The sequence below is a fragment of the Gekko japonicus genome, unplaced genomic scaffold, assembly GCF_001447785.1.
Source record: "Gekko japonicus isolate JY-2015 unplaced genomic scaffold, Gekko_japonicus_V1.1 scaffold58, whole genome shotgun sequence".
Classification (NCBI taxonomy): Eukaryota; Metazoa; Chordata; class Lepidosauria; order Squamata; family Gekkonidae; genus Gekko; species Gekko japonicus.
In genome coordinates, this window is record NW_015162475.1 from 1,329,782 (window position 1) to 1,350,894 (window position 21,113).

The 21,113-nt window shown below is 44.9% G+C and overlaps 1 protein-coding gene across 1 annotated transcript in view; it reads left to right on the plus strand.

Moving 5' to 3' along the window:
• Positions 1-12,512, plus strand: part of PDE1C (phosphodiesterase 1C) — a 372,774-nt gene extending 360,262 nt beyond the window's left edge. The window contains exon 18 of the mRNA XM_015405748.1: positions 11,634-12,512. Within this exon, the coding sequence (XP_015261234.1) occupies positions 11,634-11,803 (170 nt within the window). The 3' untranslated portion in view covers positions 11,804-12,512. The remainder of the gene's footprint in view (positions 1-11,633) is intronic.
• Positions 12,513-21,113: the final 8,601 nt, after the last annotated feature.

Genomic DNA, 21,113 nt, shown 5'->3' on the forward strand with positions numbered 1-21,113 from the left:
AATATCTACCATCAGGAATCAGGGGCAACATTTTTTTAAAAAAACAACAACAGATTTTCTTTCCAAAAACTAATTTTACTGGGTTTCTTTTTCTTTTTCTGGACTTTGTTTTTAAAATTCTGGTCCCTGGTATCGCTCAGAATTTAGTTCTGTTCACCATGTCCACTTCTTAACTCTTTCTTCACAACTTACATGCAGAGACTGTCCAAATGGAATTTATTCAGCCAACTGTACTATGTTGCTTTCTTTAATAAAGTTCTGCCACACAAATATGTATTTTCACATGAATGGGTTTGTGCAATGAAGGTTTTCTTTCATGTGTTTTTATTTGAACAGTAATGCCACTTGCATGATATTTAAAATATTTGGCAGATTGGTGTTTGATCTGACTGTTCATGTGTCTCCAAAGTTAAGCATTTCAAGCCAGGCTGGCGCATGACCCATGCTTTTGCACATAAACCTAGCTTGGTGTGCATCCTCACATGCAAGCAGATGCCATGTGCATAGCTGCGGGTCTGATTTGGCAGCAATGAGCACACAGCCTTCATAACAACATCACTACTGCATTCAGATGCCCCAACAAGCTCTAATGGCAGGGGTTTGTTGATGGAGGACACCCCTGCCAACCCATCAGATCACTGGCCATTGTGTTTTTTTTAACTATGGACCAGTGAGATAGGATAGAATGACTATTATCGGACCCATCAAACTTCTGTTTGTTTGTTTATTTATTTATTTCATTTATACCCCGCCCTCCCCGCACACGGGCTCAGGGCAGCTTACAAAACACAGAAATGTAATACAATACCACAAATTTAAAAACAGTTAAGGCGCACAGTGCAATAAAATACAAGTTAAAACAATTTAACACAAGTGGACAACTCACAGGATCCATCGCGATTAACATGCTTACTCCCTATTGCACATCACATTGGGATGCACAAGGAGGATGCCATGGGCCACGATGTCCAGGTGGCCAGTCAGCCCAACCCGGCGGTACTGCTCTGCACTCTCATGTTGGTGGTAATGGCGGCGGCGGCTCCTACACGAAAGCCTGGCGGAAGAGCTCCATCTTGCAGGCCCTACGGAACTGTAAAAGGTCCCGCAGGGCCCTGATCTCCTTGGGGAGCTCATTCCACCAGGTAGGAGCCGCCACCGAAAAGGACCTGGCCCTTGTGGCAACAAGTCTGGCCTCCTTTGGGCCCGGGGTCACTAGGCGGTGTTGTGACCCCGACCGAAATGCTCTTTGGGGCCTGTATGGGGAAAGGCGGCCCCTCAGGTATGCTGGACCCTGGCCTGTTGAAAGTAAAGTCACATAAACTTTAACTCTGAACTTTAACAAATCATTTTATTTATCCTTACCTTTACAATGTACAAATTAGGGTTGCCAGGTCCAGGTTAGGAAATTCCTGGAGGGTCCACTCTCCAAAGCAGGCCTTTTCTCTAGGGGAACTGATCTCTGTAGTCTGGAGATCAGTTGTGATTTCAGGAGATCTCCTGGCCCCACTGGAGGTTGGCAACCCTGGTACAAGTCCATTTGATACTGAATAATAAGGCTGTTTCTTTCACAAGCTGGGATTCTAAACCTTGCTCAAATCAGTGTAGAATCCAGCCAGTGGAGCCAAAACTACCTCCAGTGTGCTGTGGCCGTGGCATTCAGTCACCCTGGCAAATTGGAGAGTAGTATCGAAACTGGGAAATGTTCCATCAGGCTTTGTGAGTAAAAGGTGGAGGGAGCTGGAAGCCATGAGGGGAGTGCGGGAGCACAGCAAACTCTTTCTGCCTGAAGCTGACAGCTTGCTGAGTTGCCTGATGCAGCAGTGATGGCATCTCTTAGCTGGATTGGAGGGGACATGTGGGGTTTAGGGTTCCCATGTGCCTGCTGAGGGCCAGAGATCTTTCACCCTTTGCCCGTCGGCCCTCCAGCAGCCAGCAGAAGAAACAAAAGTTTTTTAAAAAAATTGCCATCAGTGATTTCACACCATCACTGACAGCCACTGCCCCCCCCCATGTCCCCACCACACCTAATCTCCTGCTGGCTGGGCCTGGATTTATTCCTCACACACCCATATTCTTCCCCTCAAGCAGGGGTCGTTTCGTAGAAAAAGAGCTAGGGGAACTCATTAGCATAACTCATTAGCATATGCCACACCCCCTGACATCACCGGAAGTGTGTCATGAGGCCACACACCCCACCCCCAACGGAAGTGTGTCATAAGGCCACACACCCCGCTCCCAACGGTCCCGGCCGCCGCCGGCCTTGCAGCTCCACTGCCGAGCCCCATGAGGGGCCCGGCGGTGGACCTGCAAGGCCGGCGGGAGATCAAGGAAGCCCCGTAAAGGCCCTCCCTGGCCCCAGGCAGGCAGGGGTGGGGAGAGGCAGGGAGGAAGCAACTTACCCTCCCTCTTCTCCTGCCTCCTCCTGGCTGAATGAGGGCTGGAAGCGGGGCGGCCGAAAGCAGGGGGCGGGGCTTCGTCATGTGCTGCTGGCTGGGTCAGATCCTAACGTAACCCTGTCAGTTGTGGATTCCCCCCCCCCAAGGAAATAATAGATAGAAAATGATTGAGTGATTCTACCTCAGGGGATTTCATTGTGATTCAGCTCATGGTCTTTAGACCGACAGAGCTGTATCATTAAAGCTGAATATTATCCTCGTGCACAGGATGCCACAGGCTGAGGTAAGTAGTTCTTCAAGAGACACATAGCATACCTCTTCCAGTGAATGTGTTATATTTTGCCCCAAACTCCCCCCCCTCCCCGCCATGCTTCAAAAGAAAAAAATCATCCAGGTATAAAATCTCAACATAACAACTTTTCTTTTTCTTGCATCCATGGAGGTTTCCAAAGACTGTTTCATGAAAGTTTTGTGCCTCCACCAGCAAAAGTCAACAAACAAAATTAATATAAAACCCACCCAAAGACAGAAAAATCATCTTCTCCAAAAGTCAGTTCAATTTTCACCCTCCGCACTAGTTGGTTAGAAATGAAACTTGCCTCCCCATAGCAAGTGAGGCTGTGTGATCCACTTTGAGCCTCAGTGAGAAAGGCAGACTACAAATAAATGAAATGAATACGTTTTTAAGCACGAACTGACTGTACAGTGTGCTGATTTAATGGTGGGTCCTGCAGGACCTGCACAGGGAATGCTTCCTGTTCATTGATCCTTAAACCAGCATATCGTAAACTGAATGGGGGATGCACAGAGAGCGCAGCCTGTGCTTGTAGGCAAGTCGCATTAATTTTTTTATTGTACAGAAGGTTTTTCTAGAGGATGATGCCAAGGACAGAGTCGCTCAGCCCTGGTTCATGCAGGCAGGAGAATATGGCAGGATGGATGGTACTACTTTGGACTGCAGGGGGATGGGTTCCAGTACTGAATCTCCATCCACAGAAGGAGGATGGGTTCCAGTACTGAATCTCCATCCACAGAAGGAGGATGGGTTCCAGTACTGAATCTCCATTCACAGAAGGAGGATGGGTTCCAGTACTGAATCTCCATCCACAGAAGGAGGATGGGTTCCAGTACTGAATCTCCATACACAGAAGGAGGACGGGTTCCAGAAATAAATCACAGAAGGAGGATGGGTTCCAGTACTGAATCTCCATCCACAGAAGGAGGATGGGTTCCAGTACTGAATCTCCATCCACAGAAGGAGGATGAGTTCCAGTACTGAATCTCCATTCACAGAAGGAGGATGGGTTCCAGTACTGAATCTCCTTTCACAGAAGGAAGATGGGTTCCAGTACTGAATCTCCATCCACAGAAGGAGGATGAGTTCCAGTACTGAATCTCCATTCACAGAAGGAGGATGGGTTCCAGTACTGAATCTCCATTCATAGAAGGAGGATGGGTTTCAGTACTGAATCTCCATTCACAGAAGAAGGATGGGTTCCAGTACTGAATCTCCTTTCACAGAAGGAGGATGAGTTCCAGTCCTGAAACTCCATTCACAGAAGGAGGATGGGTTCCAGTACTGAATCTCCATTCACAGAAGGAGGATGGGTTCCAGTACTGAATCTCCTTTCACAGGAGGATGGGTTCCAGTCCTGAATCTCCATTCACAGAAGGAGGATGGGTTCCAGTCCTGAATCTCCATTCACAGAAGGAGGATGGGTTCCAGTACTGAATCTCCATTCACAGAAGGAGGATGGGTTCCAGTACTGAATCTCCATTCACAGGAAAAAAACCCGACATCCATGCAAATGGAAAAATAGCACAGCAGACAATCCAAGCAAACTAGAAAAGACTAAAACTGGATCTGTTTGCTTTGCTAAACTGGTTTTCTGTAAAGGAGCACTCAAAAATGTGATACCCCACAAACTTCCACCTATATCCTGAAGTTGGCCCAGCCATTTTACCCCTCATTCTCCTGCACAAAGCCTCATTTGTCAGCTCATTACTTTCTGATGGATCTTTATTTTTCATTTTCCGTTATTATTTCTATTAAAGAAAGACCAGTGCCTACCCATGGCGCAGACACCCATGTTTGCCCACCCCCCAACTCCTTGGATGGAATTGTGAGGTGTAGGGGGGGCCTAAAGGCTCAGTTTGAGAGTTCTGACCAATCAGGGGTGGCTGGATGGCCAGGGATTTTCAGACACTCAAGCGATGTTTTGGGCCTGGCTGTAGGGTTGCCAAGTCAATTTTTCTTACCGGCGGGGGAGCCTCGGTGGGCTCTGGGAGCTGTCCATCGCTGTGCGTGTACACGCCACCAACTCGTCACCAGAAGTGACGCGAGATGTCGATCACAATGAAGGCGTGGCCCCTATCGTTGGAGGGAAAACCATAGAGTTTTCCCTCCAACGATTGGGGCCACGCCCCCAACGTGATTGACGTGGTTGCGTCACCTCCGGTGACGCAGCCACGCTGCGCTTCGGGGGGCGGAGTTCCCCCCAGGGCCCGATTCCACAGCGGCAGGAATCGAGCATCCGAAGCGGGGGTTTACCTGCCACCCGCCCCCACTTGGCAGCCCTACCTGGCTGGTTGTGTTGCCTCAGCGAGTGGGGGTGTGTGTACACCCATCTTGGGTAGACAAGGCCTGACACTGGCTAAACAACGTCATAGTTGGGACCATGATCTCGGGGGGTGGAAGCATCTTTCCACACCCAGGGATCAAGTTCTTGTTGCCACATCTTTTCAGACCCAACAGGGTTTACCTGTCTGATGCTGGGATGGACATTTTCTTAGTTGATCTGCAGGGTGGTACCTCGGTGGGAGGGGAGTTAAGCCAAGGCTAACCCCCCTCGGTGGTGGGGAAAGCATGGGTTGAAGAGGTTTTTGAGCTGGCAGACACCATGAGATATCAGTGATGGGGGCGGGTCCTTAAACAGGGTGCCTATAGGCTTTGCAGTCTGGGTGACTCAACTGTGGGCCTCTTTGGAGTTGGGGGAGCATATGACAAGCCTTATGGGTTAGCAGTCATGGGCTGGACTGGACTGGAGCGTGCCTTCCATCCCCTCTATACACTGGCATGCGGGCCATGACGAGTAAGTTCTGGCCTAGCTCTGAGCCAGGGTGGGTTTGCCCTGTTAGGAAGCTTGCTTTGCAAGCACATTGCAACCTGTGCTTTAAAGTGTAATGAATAGTGCAGGTCAGCTTATTTGTAAGTAAAACCCCCAGTTTAACCCGTAACTTGTGTGGTGTTTCATTCGAGGGGTGGGCGGGCAAGACTGGTGCCTGCCCATGGCACAGGCGCCTGTATTTGCCCACCCCCACCTCCTCAGATGGAATCACAAGGGGTGGGGGAGCCTATTAAGGCTCAGCATGGGAGCGCTGACCAATCAGGGGTGGCTGGCCAGCCAGGTCTCGCAGCAGCCACCCCCGACCATTCTGACCAGCGTGAGTTCCCCACCCACCCACTCACCCACCCTCTTTTTAAAGACCATGTAGGATTAGCTAGTCACTGGTTGAGGGGCTGAGCAGGAATTGTTTTGGTTTTCACTTGAATTGGCTGTGAAGGGGGCCCTTTTTTCGCCTGCTCCACATGGTCCAAGGGGGTGAGGTATAAATAGGCCTGGTAAAACTGGTTAGGCCCTGACTGGGAAGGTGGGAAAAGCATGGGTTGAGGGTTTTTTCGAGCTGGCAAGCACCCTGAGATATCGAGGGGGGGTCCTCAAACAGGGTGCAGTCTGGGTGACTCAGTTATGGGCTTCTTCGGGGTTGGGGGAATATATGATGTAGTCATGGGCTGCAGTGTGCCCTCCATCCCCTCTACACACTGGTGCGGAGGCCATAACAAATAAGGTCTGGATGAAGCCAGGGTGGGTTTGCCCTGTTAGGAAGCTTGCTTCGCAAGCACATTACAACCCGTGCTTTAAAGTGTAATGAATGGTACAGATCAGGTAATTTGTAAATAGAATCCCCAGTTTAACCTATAGCTTATGTGGTGTTTCATTCGAGGGGTGGGCGGGCAATAATTGCACTCCCTGTAATCTGAACAAGAACTGTTCTTTTTCCTGCAAGTAAAACTAAGTTCTTGGGCAGAGCATGAATATGAACTTTCCAGTATCAATAATGAACCAAAAAATGTGGTTGGGACAGCAAATATAATTTCCATTATGAGCCTCCCTATATCTATCCACTGCCTGTACTGCCCACTAGGGATGGACATGAGCCAGCTCACACAAATTTTGGGCAATTTGTGGTTCAAAAACTGAAGTTCATGGCTGATAGGGATGTGCACGACCCACATTTTTACAGTTTGGTTCGTCGTGGCTGAACCATGAACTAATACATTGGTTTGCAGACTGAACTGGTTTGTACGAGTTCATGGCTCGCCACCACTTTTCATCGGGACCAGAAAGCTGGGGTTTAAATGGCTTTGAGTCATTTAACTCTTTGCTTTCTACTCCCTGCCAAAAGCAGCAATAAGCAGAAAGCAGAGTTAAATTGCTCTGAGCCATTTAAATCAAACAGCCAAGTGGCAGGGAGCGGAACCACCATGAACTACCTTAAAATTCATGCAGAACTGCTCGCCATGAACTGCCTTAAAATTTATGAAAGTTTGTGGCGGCTCTTCAGTTTATGAACATTGCTTTGTCAACCATGAACCAGCCAAAATTCATAACAAACTTTTGTTTGTGAACTGCTTCATACCCATTCCCAGTGGCGGGTCAATTGACATGAACTTTCAAGCAGTTCTTGGAGATTTGTGCCAGTTTGTGAATGGATACATTTTCAGACAGATTGTCTCTTCTCATACAAAATGTTTACCAAAATTCAGAGCAACAAAGGGGGGTGGAAATCTCCAGCCTTGGAAATACTCTTGTCAGTTTCAAACTAATACTGTCAGTTCCAAGAGCCCCCCCCCTTGCTGGAGTTCCTTTGGTTTCTCTTGCCCTTTTCTTGCGCAAAGCTTGCTAAATCCCACCCTACTTGCTTGGATTTGTGACTGTACTTTGAGATCAGTCCTTTTAAGCTTGCAATGTCAGTGGTACTGGGTTCTGCTGGGTATTCTGTACACTTAACTGGTTGTGCTGGACTTGCAAAATCCCCCCTTGCTTGGATTTCTTGTGTCTCTGCTTGCAGTGCCACAGTGGCACTAGATTCTGCTGGGCATTCTGTACACTTAACTGGTTGTTCTGGGCTTGAAAAAATCTCTCCCCCCTTTCAGTTTGTATTGCAGGGATTCTCTGTTTTGACATTAGACTTTTTTACTTTCATTGCTACAGTGGCACTGGGTTCTGCTGGACATTCTGTACACTGAACTGGTTGTGCAGGGCTCGCAACCCCCCCCCCCCGGATTGTGATTCTGTACTTTATATCAGTCCTGTTTAGCTGGCACTGCTACAATGGCCCTGGGTTCTTCTAAACACTAGTGCAATGGTTCTGCTGGGCTAGCACACACACCCTGTTGGAGAGTGATTCTGTGCTTCACAAATGCTTGTTGAACAGGCATTGCCACAATGGCACTGGATTCTGCTGTGCATTCTTTGATTGCATTGGTACTGCTAGGCATTTTGTACTCTGTACATTGCACTGGTTCTGCTTGGCTTGAAAAAATGCCCACCACCACCTTCAGTTTCTACTGCAGAGATTCTCTAATTTTACCTTAGTCCTGTTGGGTTTGCACTAGTCCTGTTGGGTTTGCACTGCCACAGTGGCACTGATTCTGCTGGCCACATTGCACTGGTTCTACTGGGCTTGCAAAAATACCACCCCACCTTCAGTTTCTACTGCAAAGATTCTCTGGGACTTTTATTCTGTTCTTCTGGGCTTCTATTGCCCTTGCTTTTTTGGCTGTTTTTTCTTTTATTGGAAACAATGGAAGATGGGGCACCTTCTTTGGGAGGCCATAACTCAAACCATATAAATGCAATCCTCACCAAATTTGGAGGGCAGGTAGAGGAGAGTCAGCTGGAGATCCCCCGTAAGTTTGGTGTCTCTAGCACACCAGCTGTGTGTGTTTCTACCGCATCATGAACCTCACAAACTGAACTGGTTCATTTAGCTTTTAAAAGATTGTCATGATTTGTGGTTCACGAACCGGGCACACCACGAACCATCATGAACCACATTTTCCTGGCTCATTCTTCCCACAGCCAAAGAAAGAGAAAGGTGTGTGTGTACAAATAGCAGTAGAGTATTTTATATATACCTTCTTGAAAAAACATTCTTTGTGAAAGAATTGTGCAAAATTGTCATAAAATGTTTAAGAAGTTATTTTGAAGTGAATGGTATACAATAGCTGCAGCACAACATGGAGTCTAGTGCATGAATGATTGAGTAGCTTGGCCTATGGTTGAATGGATCTAAAGGTCTAGTCACTTGGACTTTTAATCTCTTCTTTATTATTTAAAAGTAAAATGACTATCAAGCAGTTGTTCACTGGCTTGAGGTACATTGGAGGGTTGCAGCATGAGTGGCAGATGTAGCTATGCTGAAACCTTTAGGCTACCTTTAGAAGAAATGTTTGTAAAACCACCCACAAAGTATACACGGAACCCATCAGCAGTAGTAGTGTTTAGGAGTACCTCTCACTGGTGTCATTAACTTTGATTTTTTTAAATTGAGTTATGGGTTGGTTGCCATGATAGTGGAACACCTGGATTTAAATTCCTGTGCAACCAGGACTGACCTTATCACTATAGGGTAAGGCTACATCTCGAGAGCCAAGCATACACTTTCAATGCAGTTGGTTGCAAAATGCTTATTCCCCAAAGAAGATTTAGGGCATTTCCACATGTGTAATTTCCTCACTTGTGTACCCATATTATGTTGCTGCTTTTTGTTTTTCTGCACGCTTTGCTCCCTTTAGCAGTTGCTTCGATATTTCATCACTATATCTTTGGCTTATTTATGAGCACAATTAAAGCGCTCGTAAATAAGGCGGAGACACAGCAATAAAATATCAAAGCGCCCACTAGAGGGAGCAAAACAAATGCGAAAAAGAACCCAGTGAAAAGAATTTGGGAGCCAAATTAGATCAGGAATGGCTATAGCAAATTTTGGGCACTCTGGGAAGACTACATGTCTCAGAATCCCTAGCACCTGGAATTGTGTTACAGCAGCATTTCACCAGGTACCAGGGAGGGAAACAGGCTGCCAGCCGTTTCATTACTCACACAGGTAAGTACATAGATGGAGACAGAGAAGAAGAGTCAGAGGAATAGTTCTCCTTTGTCTTGGCTTATTGTCCAGTTCAGTGAAGGGCTCTGCAGGCTATAATTCCTATGAGTCATATATTATGAAACAGGAAATTTGATACACCCCCTACCCTTTTTAAATAATATGATGTAACAGTGAGCAGTGCTCCCTCTAAGCTACGGAGCCCTGTGAGCAAAAATTCTACTTTGCGAGCTACTCACATTAAAGTTGTGAGCAAGCGATCTGGCTACTGGATGAATTAGTTTGCTCTGGAGCCCATCCTTCCTGAGCTAAGGCAAAAATGTGTGAGCCAGAAGCTAGAAACCTGCGAGCTAGCTCACACTGACTCAGCTTAGAGGGAACACTGCCTCTGACTGCAGGCAGCCGTGTAAGGCCATGGCTATTTGTATCCTGAAACAGGAAATTAAGAACTTTGGGAACATGGTTAGTATTTGTGTTTTTGCTCAGTGACCAAAAAGTTATCTCTCACACACTTCACCGTAATCTATGATTTCAGCTTTCACACTGGCTTTAAAAGTGGCTATATTTTGTGTTGGTAGTAAATGTGCATATAATGTAAATAAGCGATGGTTGTCCACACACTGAATTTCATATGATAACTTCATAAAATGCAATTGGTTACATTGGTGGGAGAAAAAAATTGTAAGGGTGCTAAGCTATTCTGACAACTAAACGCACTGGTTTCTACAGCTTGAAGGGTAGAATCCAATCAGCTTTTTCAGGGAGTCCTCCTCCATGCTACATCACATAGCCTTTTTGTTATCAGAGAGGAGCCCTCATTCCATTTTCACCTGCAGAAAATCTGGTTGGACCCAACCCAGAGAGCTTGGGATGCACACATCACTGCAAAAGGTGAAACCAAGTGCTTTCAAAAGCCAGAAAGCTGCTGAGCCATTCACCGGTTATAATACAGCCTTTGTCTCTGTTCTTTCCAAAAAGAGCATCGGAACTCTGTGTCTGGCCTCAGCCCCGGTGTTATGTTCCTCTCCATGACCAGTTCCCACCAAAGTCTTCCCAAGTCATCTTGGAACTTTGCTTCTTTGCCTTTTGTGCCCTTTGATTCTCATAACACTTGGCTAGGCTTTCTAGCGCAGATCTTAGAAGAAGGCTGGGTCATAATCTCCATGTCCAGTCCATTCAGGCACAAAGCGGGGGAGAGGAAAGAAACTGTATCTCTCCCACCAGCCTCCCAAATCCCTCTCCAAGGGGTCCAATAAAAACTTTGACACAATAGGAAATGGGTAAATGCTTATAATAATATTCAGTTGGTTGAAACATAGAACTTGAGACAAATCACTATTAATTATAAGCAACTTTTTAATCATTTTGTTTGCAAGGTCGTTTTCCTTGCCCTTCAACGCATGGTCATGAAAGGAAGGACATGGGTATTCTCAGGGCTATTTTGGGGCAGGAACGCACAGGAACGGAGTTCTGGCTGGCTCCCAAGTTGGCCACACCCAGCAGGAACTCATTAGCATAATAGGCCACACCCAACAGCAGAAACTCATTAGGATTGGCTACATTAGGGGTGTGTGGCCTAACATGCAAAGGAGTTCCTGCTATTAAAAAAGTCCTGGGTTTTGACAACAAACAAGGTAAACAGAATAACAAGCAAAAGGTGGGTGTGGCTGGATAACCACACTTCTGGTAACATGGGGGTGCATCCTAATGTGCTAATGAGCTGTGCTGGCAGGGGTGTGGCCTAATATGCTAATGAGTTCCTGCTGTTGGGTGTGGCCTGTTATGCTAATGAGTTCCTGCTGGGCTTTTTCTACAAAAAGAGCCCTGGTTCTGCATCAGATCTCAGAAGTGCAAGGTGTCTTGCCTGAGCCACAGTCCCATTATAAGCTATGTATAACATGTTACAAATAACATGGAAATGTTTCTTTCATGACCCATGTGGGGAGGGAAGCTCATGTTCTGGGCCCTGGATTATTGGGCAAGTACAGACCAAAAGGGTACAGGCGTTCAAGAACTTAGATAGATTATTCCGCCTGACTTGTTTTTGATCTTCTTCCCCTCTAGCCATCAAGCCTGAGATACGTAGTTCAAAGAAACCCAACAGCCTCTCGAACACCACTTTCCCACCCTTCCACAAGAAAACCGATGAATACATGGTGAGATATAAGCTGCTTGACCAGAGAGGAAGAATGAAGAAAATTGAAAATATTTCTCAAAACTGGAATAGAAAATAGAGAGGAAAGTTCTGCTTTCCTCCTTCTTTTCAGTCACTGAAGGAAAACATTTGGGAAGATGTACAAAAGACCAACACTTTAAAATGCTTTGAACTCTAAACAAATTATGAAATAATCCAAAAGGCAAGTATATAATGTAGAAAAAGAAAATCCGTGGAAAGATTCTCTAGATGCATTCACCTTGGTCCACCAAAGACGAACTGAATGAAGACGTTCAAAACCCACAAACCAGGCATACAAAATCATGCTGCAAGGGGCAATACCTCTACTGTCTACAGAGCAACCATTTCTGTACACAGAGCATCTCACACACCACAGTCATAACCTTTTGTACACCCAAGAGCAACTTTTAACCCCCTGGTGACAACACGGGACCCACTAAGTTGCCAGCCTGTGAGAGGAAGTCATGTGATGATGAAGTCATGTGACATGAAGGGGGGGCAGAGTTATGATTCCATTGATGTCCAGATTAGGACCATGGATAGCAGACCAAGAGACCCAGGGACAATAAATACAAGCTGAGCACCAAGAGCTACACCACAGTGAGAAGCAAGCTAAGATCAGAGCCATGGAACCCTCTCCATTGCTCAATGACCTAGCCTCACTGTCCCACTGCTTCTTTCAGTGTGTATGTGAAGAGAGGCAAAAGGTGTTAATGTTAACAGAAAGCCCTTCAAAAATTGACAGAAAAATAGGTGGCTCCCCTCTCCCCCCCCAAAGAAAAGAAAAATGGGTGGCTCTATAGAAGCTCGCAACCCAGCAAGCAGAGGTTTTGTGACCTACTCGAGGGTTCTGACCCATGGGTTGAAGATCACTCCTGGAAAATGGGGTTGTATGGTTAGTTTAGACTGCCCATCACCTGTTGGCAGAGGTAGCAGAATCCAGTTGGCAGAGGGTAACAGAATCAAGAGCCAGTTTGGTGTAGTGGTTAAGAGTGACGGACTCTAATCTGGAGAACCAGGTTTGATTTCCCCCACTTCTCCACATGAAGCCAGCTGGGTGACCCTGGGTCACAGTTCTGTCAGAGCTGTTCTCGCAAGGGCAGTTCTCTCAGAGCTCTCTCAGCACCACCAACCTCACAGGGTATCTGTTGTGGGGAGAGGAAGGGAAGGAGATTGTAAGCTGCTCTGAGACTCTGAGTGAAGGGTGGGGTATAAATCCAACTCTTCTTCTTCCTCCTCCTCCTCCTCCTCCTTACTGAGAGGTTTATAGCCTTAGCAAGGTGGGATGCTGCCTTGTACACAGAGGGCAAAAGGTAACCTAGAGTCAAATGGAGCATTTGCATTTCTGGCCCACTTGGAACCTTCACACCCATATGCTTTTAATCTCTGAATTCCCAATGCTAGGAAGCAACACCAGGGAAACGCCTTGGTCTCCATGTCTCCTGTTCATTGTGTGTCCCCCCAGTAAACCAGCTGACGGCTGTATGGTATAGCTTGCTGAACTAGACACACCACCAGTCTGATCTGTTGGAGCTCTGATGTCATCAGACCATTATTCCCCATTGGGGAGAAAGGCAGGGTATAAATGAATAAGTTAAAACATTACTCCTGTGGACATTAATAAGTGGGAAACAATTCATGTCCACGTGTGATCCCCCTGTAAGTTGATTACTTTGCTTTGTGATGTTTTTCTTTGTTCCCTTACAAAAATTTCAGTCTGGGAACAAAGTTTAGAGGTAATTAATGCAGAGAACGAAGCGTAGAATGGAATGGTAATTCCTCCTAGTACGAGTAGCTGCACCACACACAGCAAATGCATTGCTATAGGATGACATATAACCTGTATCTTGGGAAGCAGTGTAGACGTTACAGGACTCTTGGCCTGATTCAGAACGGCCAGGGATTTTTATCCCGTCTCTTCAAGGAAGGATAAACATACACCCCCCTTTTCCATTCTATCCTCACAACAAACCTGTGATGTATGTTAGGCTGCGAAAGTAGGCCGAGCCCAAGATCTCCCAGGGAGCTTTGTGACTGAGTAAAGACTTGAATCTGGGTCTCCCCAGACTGAGTCTGACGCTGTGACTGCTATACAACATTGCCTTACCTACAATGCACTGACATGATATTCTTTTCTGTGGAACAATTCTCTGTCTTGAAATTCCCACCCCATCTCCCCTCTGAATAATTTCTGATTCCCCTTTTGTCATCATAGCTTCTTTTACTGGAGGCGTATTAGTTGCTGGAGGAGAGTGCAATTTATCTGTCAAGAGTTTTATAATTAAAAGGCAAGAGATCTATTTTGCAACGTGTTGCTTGTAAAGTGCCATTAGATGACACGCATAAAAGCTGTATAAAATACAATGTTATATTCTTCCACATAAGTCTTGGGTATATATATGTGTGTGTGAAGACTTCTGTTCCCCCAAAGGTCAGATTCACGTCCAGTACTTAAAGTACTTTCAAGTCCTTTTCTTGCTCTCCATCTGCTTGCGTGAAAAGAAGAAAGCTGGTGAAATGGGTTTCGGGCTTCCAACACTTTATGGCATGTGTGTCGAATTGGTCGACCATATCCTTATTTTATAACTGTTCCAAATAACAATGTGTCTGTTCAGCCTTAGCAAAGCAATGGTGTCATATTAAAAGACAGGGCAAGGATCTAGTCTTCTGCAGCCCCCATTCCATTGCCAGGATGCCATCCCGTTTCCTGATGCAATGCTGCCATCTGGCGTCCATTTGGAAATGCTGAAGGAAAAGAATCGTTTGGACCTGCAGGACCCATGAAACCCCAGCCCCTTTCCTTTTTTTTCACCAGCAGAAAAAAACGGTTGGATCCAGTCTTCCCATGTGCACAGTTCTGTTTTCTGCTGTCTTATTTGGAATGACATGTGACAGAAGAACTCGAATTCCACAGAATCAGGAGGTTTTTGAATTACAATTTCTCTCAAGAAAAAACAAAACTCGTCAGCGACAAGTCCTGAAATTGATATAGAAACACCGCCTTTTTTCCCCCCACAGAGAACTTATATTTTGAGGTGTTGATTTTTATTTTTTATTTTTTGTAACTGGCTTGCTTCTCTGTGCTTGTCTACTGTGTTGATCCACACTGATTTAAGTCAGGGTAAGTTGCACCAGCATTGTAAAATGATGCCTTGCACCAGTGTTCCCTCTAAGCTGAGTTAGTGTGAGCTAGCTCACAGTTTTTTAGCCTCTGGCTCACAGATTTTTGTCTTAACTCAGGAAGGATGGCTCCAGAGCAAACTAATTTATGCACAACTTTAATGCCAGTAGCTCACAAGGTAGAATTTTCCCTCACAAGATTCCTCAGCTTAGAGGGAACATTGCCTTGCGCCACCATCAGACATACCCAGGAAGCAAGTGGAGAGAGAGTTCTAAGAGAATGACACCCAAAAGATCCCTTGGTGCCACCTTACCCTTCAGTCTCCTCCAGAGCTGACAGGCCACGGGAAAGAACAAGATTTTGCTGAAGGGGTGAAATTCACCTTATGGTGAATCAGACCATTAGTCCATCTAGCCCAGTATTCTGTAATTGGCAGCAGGAAATCCCCAGGTCTCAAGAGGTTTCCCCAGCCCTGCTACCATACTGGACAAGGCAAGGATAATCCCAGATAGGGGTGCAGAATTGGATAATGCTGACCCAATAAAATGCCTGATATTTCCGGCATCAGATTAGTAATGTCCGAAACTGAAAAAGGCACTCTTGTTATTTCCTTATTATGACATCTCACTCCTAATATTGGAAATATCTAGAATGAGGTCCGGAGGCCTTTCTGCTGTTCTGCAAGTGGCACGCTGGCCCTTTCAAATCTAAAAGACCACTATTTATTTATTTATTGTACGGCAGAGTTACACACAAGAAGCATATAATAATCAATCAAAGTTTATTTAACGGCTTTTGGCCATCTTATAATACAGAGAATAAAACCAAGAACGCAAAATAAAAATACGTTAAAAAGGTGTCACGCATATAATAATATAAAATACAGAACCAAGTTGCTACAATGGGTATGCAGACCGACTGGGCAATCCCCCTAAATACTAATATCTAAATTTTCAATCCAATCGATAAGCTGGAGAGAATTCTTTGTCACATCTCCCTAGAAAGGATGACACGTTCCTGTGACAGAGGGGAAATAGTTTGGGGGGGGGGCTGCACCACAATCACATTCAGGTCCTGGTATTTTGCCCCATTTAAGCAACAGGTCTGCACCGCTGCCAAAGCCTGTTCGTATTTTATTACCTGCCTTCCATAGTTTACATGGCAAGTCAAATCCTGCGGGCCTCTGGTTGGTGCTTATCAGGTTATGGATATTGGGTGGAACTGATTGCATCCATGTTCATTCCTTAGATTGAATAGGTCCATGTCAGTCATGTCTTTGTGGATAGGCAACCCTTTGTTTTCAATGATCTTTCTATGTTCATGAAGAAGAGTATCTTGGTCTTCAGAGATGTGGGGGGAAGCGATGTGGTACAACGTGGGTAGCCAATAGGTCAGAGTGGGTTTAATACATCCGCTGATGGTTCTCATTGTTGTATTGAGTTGGACATCAAGTTTGCGGACATGGGGGCTGTTGAGCCGCACTAAAGCACCATATTCTGCAGTACTATGCACCAACCCCAAAGCTGAACATCTAAGTGTTGTAGCAGACGCACCCCAAGTTGTACCACATAATTTTCGGAGAATATTGTTCCACGTGTGTGTTTTCACCACTACATTGGTAAGATGGTATTGATAGCTCAAGGTCCTGTCTAGGGTAATGCGAAAGTACTTAGGTGTATGTTGTGTGTAAATCGGGTGCCATTAAGGTAGACATTCAGTTTGTGGTTGGCAAGATTGTTATTGAGATGGAAACAAGAGCATTCTGTTTTTCCTGGACTTGGGATAAGCTGCCATTTAGGGTTGCAGTCAGCCAAAATTTCAAAGTAGTCAGCCAAAAACACCACTGTTTCAATTACTGTCAATATGCGGTAGACGTGGCCTCTGGAATCCAGAAGTCAGGTCTACCACCCATTGAAACAGCTGCCGTTTGAAGGGGCTGATCCACTGGACCATCTGAGGAGCTTCTCCTCTCCCTCCTTGATCCTGCTGCCAGCAGACATGTCAAAAACTATGTTTTAATTTTATTTGATGATTTTGGAAAGGGTGTCATTATCGTTTTCCACTCAGTTTGGGGAGTATTGATATTTTTCCAATGTGGGTTAAAACAGAAATGTTTCCAGCACAGCTTTCTGACATTATATCAATACTCCTGATATTTAAGGAAAATAGTAATCATGCACTTCTTGACTTTCCAGTAGGGAATTACAATGATAATTTTTTGAAGTACATACCCTAGGCACATCCTGTACTCTCGGACCCTTCCCTTAAAATGTTGAAAGGTCCCACCATCTCCATCTTCTTCGTCTGTGCTGAGCTCAAACCTGCAGCTTGCTAGATGGAGTACAAGGAGGCTGGTCTTAAGTGGAGACACTGAAACTGCATCTCCTTACATCCAAATCATGCCCTGTTCTACTGAGTTAGCCTAGGTTCTCCCCCCCCCCAGTCATACTTCTGTTACCATCAGTCTACTGCATACACTAGCAAATTGGTGGTCTTTTAGTGACCATCTGATTGTATATCTATTTTTTTTTCTACTGAGACACCACAAAAGAATTACAAGCAACTATACTAAATTCAAGAGATTTATTATATAGTACATGCAATATTTTGTGGAACATCACTGGATCAACTATTCTAGTCAATGGAATTCCAGCCATAATGCAAAGACTAGGTAAAAGTAAAGGTTTCCCTTGCTCGGAAGCCAGTCAAATCCGACTCTAAGGGGCAGTGCTCATCTCCATTTCCAAGCCAAGGAGCCAGCGCTGTCCAAATACATTTCCGTGGTCATGTGGCTGGCATGACTTGACGCCTAGGCGCATGGAACGCTGTTGCCATTCCACCGCAGTGGTACCTATTTATCTACTTGCAATTTCTTGCTAGGTTGGCAGGAGCTGGGGCCAGGGATGGGAGCTTACTCCAGCACATGGCACTAGGGTCTCGAACTGCAGAGCTGCTGACCTTCCAGTCTGCAGCTCAGCGTCTTAACCTCTGAGCCACTGCGGCCCCCAATGCAAAGACTATTACTCTATAATTCTCTACCAGCATTTGCTGGTGTCCTCCTTGAAACTGCCTCCTTGTAGCACGGAAGCCAAACTAAGTATGGAACATGAGCAAAAAAGGAAGGAAGAATTGAGAGGTTGGCTTGAGAATATTCATTGACAAGGCAAAACTAATTGGTAGAAACTCTGTAAATGAACAGCACAAATGATTTAGAGTAGATAATCTGAGATACAAACTGTACTGTACTGTTAGTACAGTCCACAGCCTGGAAGTCTAGGAACCCACATGATCAAGATCCTGTTTCCTGCTATGAAATCTGGTGACTTTCTCAAATTCTGAAAATCTCATCATTAAGTGTCGGAATCATGCTAGTAATCCTTACCATTGCAAGGTTAAACTTAAAACATACATACCATTTCTAGTATAAATGTCTTTTAAAAAATTTCAAACCATACAACCCCCATCCATTCCATTCATCTTGGTCCTTTCAATTTTTGTTGCCCTTTTGTTGCCACTTTCCTGCTTCCACCCCAGTTGTTGTTGTTTTTTAATTACAAATCTGCAAATGTTAACTTGCATCAGGGGTCATTTCCTGCAGGAGCGCACAGGAGTGGAGCTCCGGCAGTAAAGAGCCCAGGGGGCGGGCACATGCAACAAGCCCCACCCCCTGCTCCCAGCAGCCCTCAGTCAAAGCAAGAAACAGCCAGGTAAATTGCAAAGCTCCCCCTGGCCCCCCGGTCCAAAACAGTCCAGTGGCATCTTTAAGACCAAGTTTTTATTCAGGTACAAGCTCTCCCTCCCCTGCGAGGACAGATCTGCACGTCCCCCCCCCCCAAAAAAAAATAGCTAGCAATCCAAAACAGTCTAGTGGAGCCTGAGCGGTGGGTGTTGCCTTCTGACACACTTCCGGTGATGTCTGGGGGTGTGACATATGCAAATAAGTTATGCTAATGAGTTATGTTAATGAGCTCCTGCACCTCTTTTTGTACAAAACGACCCCTGACTTGCATACAGATATTCCAGAATTGAATGTGGATTTGGACACTCTAGCATGGAAATCAGTTACAGTTCATTGCAGTCTCTTCATTACTGAGCTATCTATACCTCCCAATGGTAAATCAGATCTAAAATATATAAATATCTAAGGAAAAAAATAAGGCTGCCCCCAAATTGATGCTGTTTTATTTTTGTTGCACATTTTTGTTGCACATTGCTTTATTGACTGGGTTTCTGTTTTCAAACCTAAACACTATCCCATTTGAAATTATATAGGCTGTTTATGTTCATACAGCTATTCCACATTGTCGGCTAGGAGTTGACAGTTGCCACTGCTGTAAGAATCACCTTAGTCCCCATGGCTACCTATGACCTATGTGAATCAGAGCACATGGATTGATACAGCCAAGATAATATATAGCCAATGGTATGGTTGAAAGCAGGATGTTACTCTAGATGGACATTTTCAGTTGGGCTTTTCTCATGTTCCTGTGTATGCCGTCCTGTGTCATACCATTACATATATATACTTCAGCTAAGCACGCTTCAAATCAATGATGGCAAATAAGACAGAACACGCCATGTGGGAACAAAATAGTGATACTATCTAGGTGTCTATCCTCCCTTTCTGGGAGACGTACATGGTGCTCTCTTCCCCAATGCTATGCTCACAACAGTCCTGTGAGGTAAATTCAGGTGGGTAGCCATGTTGGTCTGAAGCAGCAGAACAAAGATTGAGTCCACTGGCACCTTTAAGACCAACAAAGTTTAATTCAAGGTATAAGCTTTTGTGTGCAACAAAGAAGCATCTGAAGAAGTGTGCTGGCACACAAAAGCTTATACTTTGAATCAAACTTTGATGGTCTTAAAGGTGCCACTGGACTTACCATGAGGTAAGTTAGACTGGGAGATTGTAACTTGCCCCTGGTCACCTAGAAGGCTTCACTGGCAGTGTGGGGACTTGAACTCAGATCTTCCAGATCCTAGTACAATACGGTTATCACTATAATACCCTGTTTCTCTCTAACACAATGCATCAGTGAAAGACCAGACCTATGCCAGGAAAATAAATGAATATTTTGAAAGGGGCACTAAACATAAACTGGAAAAGCAAATGTAATTTTTTAAAAAAGAACTGTTTATGCTCACCCTACATTAGGTTACAATTTAAAAGAATCATCTTCCCGAACTATTCATACTCTACCATCTCCTTATTATATTACAAAGCATACAGTACTAAGCCAGCTACAGACTCTTTGCTTCTAGACAGGTTCTTTACAGATGGCACCACAATTCGTAATTTAAAAGTTTCCAAGATGGATTGTGCTCATCAAATTCTAATTCTGAGTGCCACATTAAATCCACATTTGATAATGAAGAAAATGCAACCAAATTGCTCGTACAAATGAAGTTAATGAACACATGCTAGACTATAAATGAAATACTTGGAGTAACAACTGTGGATCTGATTCACTTTGCAATATCAGCAATTATGAAATGGTGCATCCTCATTTCAAATAGCCAGTAGGGTGGATTTCTCTGTGTAGATGAAGGTGCAACCCTTCAGTTTAAGTGATAGAAAACATTATCTTAGGTCCTAGGGTATTTCACATTGGTAGTCGATATCTGAAAGTAAATGTGTGATTTTTGATAGTTGAGCCTGAATTGGGTTTTCACATGTTTCTGTACTCCAAGTGACCGTTGTGCAATAACTAGAATATTCTAGAAGTAATTCACAGAAACAAAAAGGCATATTATACAGGCAATAGACAAAAATCCAACTGTTAACTCAAATTAACCCCAGTTTAAGGCATACAAGGGGATGAGATGGTAGCAATAGAATACTGATAAAAATGCCATGTCTGTTACTGAAGTAAAAGGTCAGTTTAAATGGGATAAATTTTGCAACACATCCTGATGGTGGAAAGGGCTGCACGCTACTGGCAGAAACCTGGGGAAACCATGGAGCAAGGTGATATTGGAAAGTCAGGTAGGAAGGGGGTCTGAGGGAAGTGGATTTATAGCAGACAAGGACATAATAGCCTATATTATTGTGAGTTTTGATGTTTGGCCAGAGTTCAGGTGAGATACAATAACTAATATTCAAACATATCAAGCCATAGACTAACTATTACTAAAGCCTATTTCATTGTTGTAGGAGATCAGTTATCCAGTTTGCACATGGAGGCATTTTTAAAGAACAGAGTTAACTCTGAAGGGCAGGGAAGAATGGGTGGAAGGTATACCGAGG